Source organism: Acanthisitta chloris, unplaced genomic scaffold, assembly GCF_000695815.1.
Source record: "Acanthisitta chloris isolate BGI_N310 unplaced genomic scaffold, ASM69581v1 scaffold3498, whole genome shotgun sequence".
Taxonomy (NCBI): Eukaryota; Metazoa; Chordata; class Aves; order Passeriformes; family Acanthisittidae; genus Acanthisitta; species Acanthisitta chloris.
Genome location: NW_008686297.1, coordinates 76,926 through 86,993, shown reverse-complemented (window position 1 = coordinate 86,993; position 10,068 = coordinate 76,926). Strand labels below are relative to the sequence as shown.

The following is a 10,068-nucleotide window of genomic DNA, read 5'->3' as shown; positions in this document are numbered from 1 at the left end:
CCCTGCCCGGGCCGCTGTCCCCGGGGCTGTCCCTCGCAGCTCTCCGCGCGGCAGCGCCTGGGGCCGCGCTGGGAGGGCAGCGCTGTGTTATCTGTGCAGGCCTGAGGGAGGGTGGAGGTGCTGGATGGAAAGGTTTTCACTGCCAGCGCCGGCGACGCCTGTTTAGGAGCCTGGAAGGGTCGAGATAGTTCAGAGCTCTTTGGTTAGGTTAGTGTGCTGAGGGGAGGACACACAGTCTAGCTGAGAGAGCCTGAAAGTGCATTAGCAAGGGGATTTGGGAGAAGGAGAGGAGTGATTCAAGTGATTGGTGTGCTGGGCCTGCAGGTGCACACCCTCACAGCCTTTTTAATTTTCATAAATCTGGTGGTTGATATACTGGCAAGCCCTGTTGGCATGTTTGGTGTTGTCACATTAGAGGTCTCAGGTCATTCATATGCCATTCCAGGAACATTGAGTTCCTCTGAGACAGGTAGAGGTGTAACAAAGCTATGGCCAAGCAGGGAGTGCTAACACCTCTGTGCATGGAAGAGACAGAGTGGAGAGACCCAGTTAGGTTCTGGTTTATTCAGCAGTTTCAGCAGGTGATGTTGAGCAATTGTTTTTCATTCTTTAGCAAGGTGATCTTCAAGATTACACAGAGCTTTAACTTTTCACTTCTTTTGTTTAACATGAGTACAGGACTGGAGGGGACATAGTTTGTAGTGCTCTTAGTGTGATGACACATCTTGCTCCCAAGCCCAGGGGCTGGGTAGGTGTTGGAGGGAGGTGGAAGTGTGTAATGAGTGTTTGTAAAGGTAGCACTGATAACCCCAGACAAACATTGCTCCTCATTCTTCTTGGACTTTGTGAGAAAGCATTTTGTCCATGGAGTGATTAAACAACTTTGCCTAGAGCAACAATTAATAAACTGCTTTTTCCCACTTTGGGCAGAACTCTGTGCCCAAGCAGAGTGAGGACAAAGTTGCAGAGCAATCTTGAAATGCATAAAGAATGAGAGAGCCTGTCTGAGGCTTTTCTGGTCTGTTTTTCTGAGCTGGAAGTTCAATCCAGTGAAGATTGTCTAGTTGATCAGTAGCTCCCTTGCTGGGGCAGGTGGCAGTGTGAATGAGAAAACTGTCTGATCACTGGTACACTGAGGCACATCCCTGTTAGTGGTGTCACCAGTATGTGCTGGAGCCCCAGCAAACATCAGAGTCACATCTCTTGCTTCCTGCAATAGATGATGACTCTGAGGGCTGTTAAACTCCTGGCACAGATCACTTGCGCACACTGCGATAGGCTCGGCATGAGACCTGGGCACAGCTGTCGGTTGGATCTCTGATGGGTGCACAGTAATGAGTCGTTTGAAGGAAAGATTGCTTAGAGGGAACTATCAGTAGCTGCATCAGACCGGAGTGAAGGAAATGAAGAAATTGCCAGCAGTGCTGTAAGCTTTTGGTTTCTGTGTAGCTGCAGGCAAGCACCAAGGTACAGCAAGTGTTGGGTTACAGTGCTGGTTGAGCCTTGTGTCAGAGCTTGTCACAGGGAACGTGCCTGGCACCTGTGCCAGCCAGGTGAGGCAGGATGAGAGTCTCCTTAGCCTGCTGCTCTCACTGCTCCGTGGCCTTTGTCCTCCACCTTACAAGACAGAAAGGATTTTGTGTTTATTTGTGTTCAGTAATGTGCCAATATCAATCAGTTCAGCGGAGCTGCATTGCATCACAAACACTTGGTCTGTTCCTGTCCAGCAGTGCTTGTATTGCACTGGTGACACCAGAGGTCCCCAACATTCATCTGGGAAAGCTTTCAGATACTTTACAAAAAGTCTGCTGTATACTAAGATGTGATAGTGTCTACCTAGGGAATACCAGGCAGGAAAAGTTAAATACATGGAAGTTAATCAAGGCTTCAGTTGCAATTGTTGAATTGAATTAGTGATTACAGATTTCTGCTAATCATTTTTTTCTGCAGGAGCTGAGCAACTAAGTCTTGTTCCAAGACCCTAATTATCAAGCAGTGTCAGGCTCCTCCCTTATGCCTCAGTTATTAAGTAGAATGATTCTTTCTGTCCTAAGTGCTATTGCATTTTCCTGTGTGTAGGATAAAATGCTCCTGCCAGAATTGAAATAGGCTGTAGGTCTCTAAGTTCTGTGCTTCCACCCATCCATCCAGCTTTGGGTAGGACTTGACTGGGGTGTGTGTCCCAGGCTCTCGTGCTGAGGAGATCGCCCTGGGCCCAGGTCTCGGTGCCATGCACAGGTGCCATGAGGTGTCTGCATGTTAGTCTCACAGCCATGAAAAGGGACTGCAGAATGTCCCTGTTGTGATGCACGTTGGTGCTGTGTTTGCAAACTGTGTGGCTCTCAGGGTGACTTGTTTCCTTAACTCCACTGCAAAGTTATAAAACTCCAGAGCCCAACAATGGCTGCATTCTCCCTCCGAGGTGTTAGTGTGCTGAATGCAGGCTTTAAGATCGACTTTCTCACTTGCCCAGCTACTCTCATTTCACTGTTCATAGGCATAAATGGACGTTTGTCATGGAAAATTAAAACACAAAGTGTGATGTCTTTTTGTCTGAGAGCCTTGGAGCACAGTCTGTGCTGCTGCCAGCTGTGCCACACAGAGCTCTCACTGAGGAGCCCGAGCACCACTCGAGCATAATGCCAGAAAGGTGTTTGTTGTTTTAGCCATTACCTGTAAAAATATTATACAATTTATAAACTTTTAATTAAGGAAACAGGGTGCTAAAAATAAAGGCATAAACAAGGGGGGTGTGATAAGGCTGCTCAGCAATATGTATGAAAGGAAAAACACGTTTCTGGTGCTGTGTGGATGTTCCAGCCCATACCTCAGCTGCTGGAATGTGGCTAAACCCCAGTGTGTGTAGCACAGCACATGCAGCAGCTCAAGTAGCACAGGGAGAGTTATACAGGTCAGTTTTATACTGCACAGTAATAGCTGACTTTGGGCTTCTCATAACTTATGAATGTAGTTTTCTGAAAAAACGGCTACAAATCAGTTGGGAACTGGTGGCAAATTAAATTAACATTAATTGAGTTGTGAACCATTGTTGCTCCTGAGAGGTGCTCTGTAAAACTGCAGTGAGATCCTGTGCTACTGAAAGCACTGGTGGCTTTTCTGTCGGGTTAAAGAGGTGTGGGGCTTGGCTTAGAGCCACTTGAGCTAGACTAAGTGGGGCTGTGGCATGGCTAGAAATGTTTCCTTTAATCCCTTTCGGTGTTAAAGGAGGATTAAAAATAATAGGAATTCTCTGAAGAGTGAGCTGAACTCCTTGACATGTTTCTGTGTTTGGTTTGAGACGCTGGGTAAGATGAGTTTAATTTTTAAATTATCATTCAGTTAGGAATTCTAGCATATATATTTATGGGGTTTGCCATTATTTTCGTCCTTAGCTGTAAGGGAGTTGCAAAATTCACAAGTTAATTATACTGCAGCAGTTTTCTAATGTTAGAGAGTTTGCATTAACACATAGGAGACAATATTAGCATGGTACAAGAGCCATAAATTTGGAGCAGTAATTATGCAATTCTGATTCTTGATTTTAACCAGAAGGTCTAAGAATAAAGTGTCACATGTTCAGACCTGCAAAATCCTTATTTAAGTAACTAAACAACTACAGTGTAATGTGTGATTCAGTCCAATCTCATAAAAATTTCTGGAGTGGCTAAAATTGTTAGGCAGGAATTTAACTTTCTTATATAATCACCTGCTGCCTTTACATGCTCATTACATTAGGAAATGTATTTCCATAGCATCACTTAGGGAGTTAGATTAGCAAGAACTGAGAATATGCACTAAATGGTTTGTTTGTCTGTTTATTTGTTCTGAAATAATATAATTAACTTTTTACTTGTATTACTGTTATATTTATAACTCTTGAGCTGAGTCAATCTCTTTTACCGTCTGTAGCTGAACTCGGTATCATTTTTGACTATCACACCTGTTTCCTTGCATCTGGCAAATTTCTGGGTTTTAAGCCTTAGGCTCTGGAGGCTCATGGGGCCAAACCTTGTGCATTTGTAATATTTTCCGGCATGGCCTTTTGTTTCGACAAAGAGAGAGAAATATTTTGACAGGTATTAAGAAGGGGAACTGTCTTCATCCCACATACAGCCTCTTAAGGTTTTCAGTAGTGTGTGCATGAAATGACTTTGCCTCCTCTTGACTGCAGCTCCTTTTTTTCCCTTTTCCTGAGCAAATAGGTGTCATGAAGCTGAACTCAAGGGTCACAGTAATGAAAATGTGAATCTGAGTTGTTTTGTGCCTTGTTGGACAATGTGACTGTTTTCAGTTTGCGGAAAAGAGTACTGAGGACTTTTTTTTCCTGAAAAAAATCCCTGGATTTAGCACAAAGGTGATTCACTTTGTCATCTGAAAATAAAGGTGAAGTGAAAACAACTTGCTTTTGTAAGCTGCACATGTAACAAAAATTGCTGCTGTGGGCCAGAACTGAGCTCTGAGCTCTGAGCAGTGCTAGCAAGGACGTGGCCTTGTTTCTCTGGAGGGCTCTGGATGGTAGGCCTGGGGAATTTACTGTCTGCCAGTGCAGAGCAGTCACAGCAGCTGAACTGACTCCAGGTTCTCTGTACAAGTTTGTTGGACAGTCTGTCTGTCCTGCCTGCTCCGGGCTCAGGTGTGTCTGTATGGCAGCAGGGCCTGCTGAGAAATCCCCCTGCCTGTAACCCGAGCAGTGCAGTGTCTCTCTTGTCCTGGTATGGCTCTGAGAGCCCTTACTGACTATGTCATTGTGAGCACTCCTAGACCAAGTTCTCACTGTGCTGTGTCCCTGTTTTGTTTCAGACAAAATCCAGAAACGACCTTCGAGGTGTATGCAGAAGTTACCCACTCAGGAATCAGCTGCATTGGGAAAGGTACTGCTCTGCACTGCACTTCTATCTGTTTGCTGGCTAAAACTGCTCTTCAGAGCCATGTATTGTGAGAGGATGAAGTGTATGTAACACTATGCTGTCCTAGCGTTTAAAGGTGTCTTAATCACTGTCTCCGTGGAATCTTCTGCAGTTAGGGCTAATAATGAGAGATTCCTCCATCCCTGATTGTGGGCAATGCTCAGATTTCTTTGACTGTTTTGCCTCTTTTTGTCTTTTAAAGTAGAAATAACTCTTTTCTTCATTAGGCTGAAAAAGTAAGTGCTTTTTGAGATTGGTATTTGCTGCTCATGTAAGAAAGGGGTAGCTTAAAAAAAACCCTCTTAAAACATCTTGTGTGGAATTTATTTTTACTTCCTCTTTCTTACTTGTCTACAGAAGTATTTTTAGCTGTTCCCAGAATTCTCCCTTTGATCAAATGACTTTATCTAGAAATGAGGCGTGGACACAGATTATGGTTTGATTAGCTGTTTTTACCAGGCATTGTTACCCAGCCATAATCGTACAAGTATTTTCCTATAACACTGTTTTTGACCAGTATTCATGTGTTTATGCTAGAGAAGTCCTGTAATTGCTGAAACCAACAGGTAAGTATATTTGTGAATTTTTGCTTGCACTTTTATCTACCCTGAGGAACTTGATCAGAGAAACAAGAAAAGCAAAGGCTAAAATTCATAATCCCAGGATTTAGTTATGCTGTTACATGAGTTCAGTCTCTGAAAGTCACACAAAGGAGGGATGTCAGAACTAAATAGTTGTGATTAGTCAGCGTATACTGAGTAATATTTCTTCTGTCTTCTATGAAATGATCGTGGGTTACTGTAGATATTGTGCAGTGAACCAGCAGAAAGGTTTTTTTATATTTATTGACTGGTAAGCCACTTCACTGCATTTATATCTGTATTTGTTGCAGTCAGCAAAAGTCAAATAGCTGCAACTCTTTCCTGCACTCCAAAGCCTCCGGAGGAGCCGTAACTGGAATAGAGTTTTGGCTTGTCCCACTGCTCTGTGCCATCACAGCCATTCCGTGTAACTGCAGGAGCCCTTTTAATAACTGCTCTTTGTTTCTGCACATCTGACCTGGATTCTAGTGCCAGAAAATCTGAACAAATTTGACCATAAACATTACATTGTACAGTACTAGTGTCTGGGTATAATCTTCTCTTTGAAGTTTGTTTGCATCCCCCTGGAGGGATTAATTCCCTGCTGTGGGAAGGTGGGTTAAAAAGCACGGAAACTACTTTACAGGTTTTTAATTGGAGAATTTAGTATACATTTTGTTCTATAAACCAACTGATTCTGTGGGAGTTTGACTGAGTTGTGTTTTCAGGTTTGTTGTATGCACTTGTAGGTGCAAAATCTCCAGAAATTGTTTTTGGGGAGTAAAAAAAAGTTTTAATAATTGTTTTTACAACTCATATATTATGAAGTTATTAATTCTCTCTAAATAATCTTTGAAGAGATTTTTCTCAACCAAATTTTTTTTATATTAAGAGGTGCCCTTTGTTCTCAGAAGCCTTAGGTTTGTGTATCCCCAAATATTTCATCCTTCTGCTCGAAATGAAGGTTCTTTGCTTCTCTGCAGTGTCAGCTGTATGTAACAGCTGTAATGTGTCCCAGGCAAATCACCATTCCAGAAATACAGGCCTGGAGACCTCCACATGGTCTACTTCTCCTTCTTGGCTGTCTGTTCCGTGCCAGAAGACCAAGAATACTGATTTTTGCAGTCAGGAAAGGTCTGTTACATGCCCAGCAGCAGTTACTGTTCAGAAAAGCAAAATGTATAAAAGGTATCTAAAGAGCAAATTATCATGCAGGTTTAAAAAACTTATTTCTCCCCGTGTAATGGATCTCAAAATTAACTAAGACAACTGTTTTTGAAGTTTATGTCTAGCATAATAGAGCTGTTGATACTTACAGTGCTCTTAATTCTAATATCCACCTTCGGACCTGGTCCTGAGGAGAAGGAATTGCTCCTAAACTGGTAACTGTCCCAGTGTGGGGGATTGGCTTGTGGGATGGCAGAACCTGCCCCTGTTTTGTTGTTCCAAGGCTGGTGTAGCTGTCATGCATTGACCCCAGCTGGCAGCTCAGCCCCACGCAGCCACTCGCCCCCCAGCCGTGGTGGGATGGGGAGAGAACTGAAGAGTCAAAGTGAGAAAGTAGCAAAGGGTGTTTGCCTTGTGACTGTGAAACACCAGCTGAAATTTAAAGCTTTGATACATTTCATAGTTCACTTGCTGAAGTGGGAGATACTTGTGTTCTTAACCACTGACACAGTTGTACATTCAAGTCACTTTGCTGATGTAATAGTTAACAGTTTCACAGTAAATGTTACTTGGTTCATGACTTTTGAAACTGATGGAAACAGCATTTTCCATTTGCTGTCACATAGAATTATTTAGGTTGGAAAAGGCCTGTAAGATCATTGAGTCCAATGATCTTGCTATAGAAGGCTCCCTCTTAGTTACCAAGACAGTTGACTGCAGAAGGAAAATATCTGTTCTGGGCTTCAAGAAAGACATCAATAAAGTGCAGCAAGTTCAGTGGAGAGGCCACCAAGATGGTGAGCAGTCTCAAGCACTTGCACTGTGAGGAGATGAGAGTGCTGGGCTGGTTCAGCCTGGAGGAGGCTTCAGGGAACCTGAGCAGCAGCTTTGCATACCTGGGAGGAGTTCAGTGGGCTGAGGTATCCAGGCTTTTCAGTGGTGCATAGCAGGAGGACAAGATGCAGTGACACAACTGGATCAAGAGATGTTCTAAGTGAATATTGGAATGTGTTCACAGTAAGGACAGTCAGGTGTTAGTCCAGGCCACTTGAAAAGGTTGTCTATATTCATCCTTGGAGTTTTTCAAGACCCAACTGCTTCACAGCCTGAGCAGCCTGCTCTGACCTCACACCTGCCCATCTTTGAGCAGGACTAGAGACCTCCTGTGGTCCCTTCCAGCCTGGATTACACTCTGAGCCTCAGATTTGATTTGTAGAACTGTGAGCTGCAGGATCATCTGGGGGATGTTTTGTACCCTTAGTCAGGTACAAAGAGAAGAATTTCATTGAAACTGAAGAAGCTGAAAAAAGCAAAGATTGTTTTATTCCAGCCCAGGCAGAACTCTGCCAAACCACAATGCCATGTGTGAACTGGGAGAGGAAATGATCACTGCATCAGCTCACTGTGGTCTCACCAGCCTTTCCCCTCAAGACTGTTTAGGAATAACGATCATCTGTGCTCAGCACGGTAGATTTTTGGCACGTGAAGTCTTTGGTGCATTAGACAATTCCAGCAATCAGTTGTATCTAAAGGCTGGTTTTGTGCTTTGCTTTGCTGCATTCGCAGCTCTTACTTGGAAACTTAGGGATTTTTCTTACTGAGTGACTTTAAGTGAAGGTGATGTCTTTGTTTTGAGAGCTGTGAAGCAGGATAGCTGCAGCTGAGACTCTGCCTGCTCCCACCCCTGTGAGCTGCCTGTTGGTGTTGTGTGTGTCCACGAGCTCCTTGTGCACCCGTGCAGGCCTCCTGGTGCTCTTCCTTGCCCTCCTCTCTGCAGGGATGCCTTGCTCTTGAGCCTGGAGCCTTTTCCCCAAAAGTGGGAAGCAGCAAACTAGAACAGAAAGAACAGAGTCTGCATTTTTGCAGTGACAGTTCATGGGATGTGTCTAGCCAGGAATCTCTGCTGTGTGTGTCAAACATGGGAACTGTGCAAGTCCAGTACTTCTCACCAACTCCCACACACCTTCAGAAAAAGAGGAAAAAACAATCATGTTTTATTTTAAAAATTTAATATTTCAGGGAAAATATTGACTAAAACTAAAATTAGTAAGTTTTGATAATGAGTCTGTGTCCTTGGTGCATCATCTCCTCTCACTCGTTGGAGTTCTCATGTTGTGGAGAATTGGAGAGCAAATAGAAACTGTATGAAATGCTGCAGTTTTACTGGATTTCTTTTGCCAGTTTTAATCTGTGTGTAAGGGAAGGAAAAAGGCACTTGATGAGACTGTGATTTGTGTGTTTGTCATGACATCTCCTAACAGGGAAACTTCGCAGAAATTGAGGTAGTGGATTACAAAGAACTGGTATTGTTTCTGTGACAAATGCTAAGTGCCTAAGCTAAGCTAAGCACTTCTATCCTAGTGACACATTGTAGGCAAGTAAAGTGCAGTGCAACTGTTTCCTGTTTTCTAACCTCAGCTGAAAGATTGTTTTGGGGTTTTTTTGAGATGCAGAACTAGAAAGGATCTACTAGCAATTTTAGTTTAAATAACATTATGAAGAGTGTGAAAGCTTACTACTTAGGAAATTTTTCTTTCAACTTTCAAAGCACTTTTATGATCTTCAAACTGCTGCAGAGCATTCGTCAGAAATAGGATGTGACAAATTTAAGGCTCTTGCTGGACCTGAGCCAAAGATTCTCTCTTGTTAGATGGGGCTGAGAGGAGAATTGTAGTCTGACTGTCAAACTGTTCATGTAGCAAAAGAGAATTTGTTAGTCTAAAGTAACCGATCAAAATAGTCTCTGAAGTAAGAGCATTTGAAAGTAAATGCTCACAAGAGTAAGACACCCCCTGCACCCCTGTCTGGGAGGACGTACCACGCTTTTGTGTGGGGTTTTTGTGTTCTTGCCAAAGCAGACATTATAAAAGTATGTCAAATCTGCAGCTTTACCATGCAGTGTGCCAAAAGGCCTTTCTCTCCAAGGACCTCATCTTTCATCTTTTTGTGAGTGTAGCATAAATTCTTGCTGTGTGTTCAAGGAAAAAGCTGAAATGGTTTAGTACAGCTAAAGGATTTCTTTCTTGTGTTTTTTTTTTTTTTTTTTAAACCGTGGTAAGTTAGAAGCCTAAATGTGACCGTGTGGACAAAGTGTGAGAGTGTTAGAGTTTAACAAATGTTCACTGGATTAGGAAAGGAAATGTAGTTTATGCTGCTTCTTTTATGACAGAATTTAAAAGGTCTTGCTGCAAGACTCACCATGTGCTTCTTTCTTTTCTCCAAAACATACCACTAAGTTGAAAAAGGAGATGAATCTTAGAAGGAAACTATTAACTCTGAGGTAGTTTATCATTGTTTGAGTGAAAGGATGAAATTTGCATTTGAATTGGCTCTGAGAGTAGCATGTACTACTAATCTTGTTCCTACTAGAAGCTTGTGAGTAGTTTAAGTACTTCCTTCTTTACTTTTCATGT

The 10,068-nt window shown here is 42.9% G+C and overlaps 1 protein-coding gene across 1 annotated transcript in view; it reads left to right on the top strand.

Moving 5' to 3' along the window:
• Positions 1–4,800: 4,800 nt before the first annotated feature.
• The window catches only part of LOC103807322 (DENN domain-containing protein 1A-like), a gene marked incomplete at both ends in the record, with an annotated part of 77,784 nt that continues 72,516 nt past the window's right edge, over positions 4,801–10,068 (top strand). Inside the window, one exon of the mRNA XM_009080050.1 lies at positions 4,801–4,871. Within this exon, the coding sequence (XP_009078298.1) occupies positions 4,801–4,871 (71 nt within the window). The remainder of the gene's footprint in view (positions 4,872–10,068) is intronic.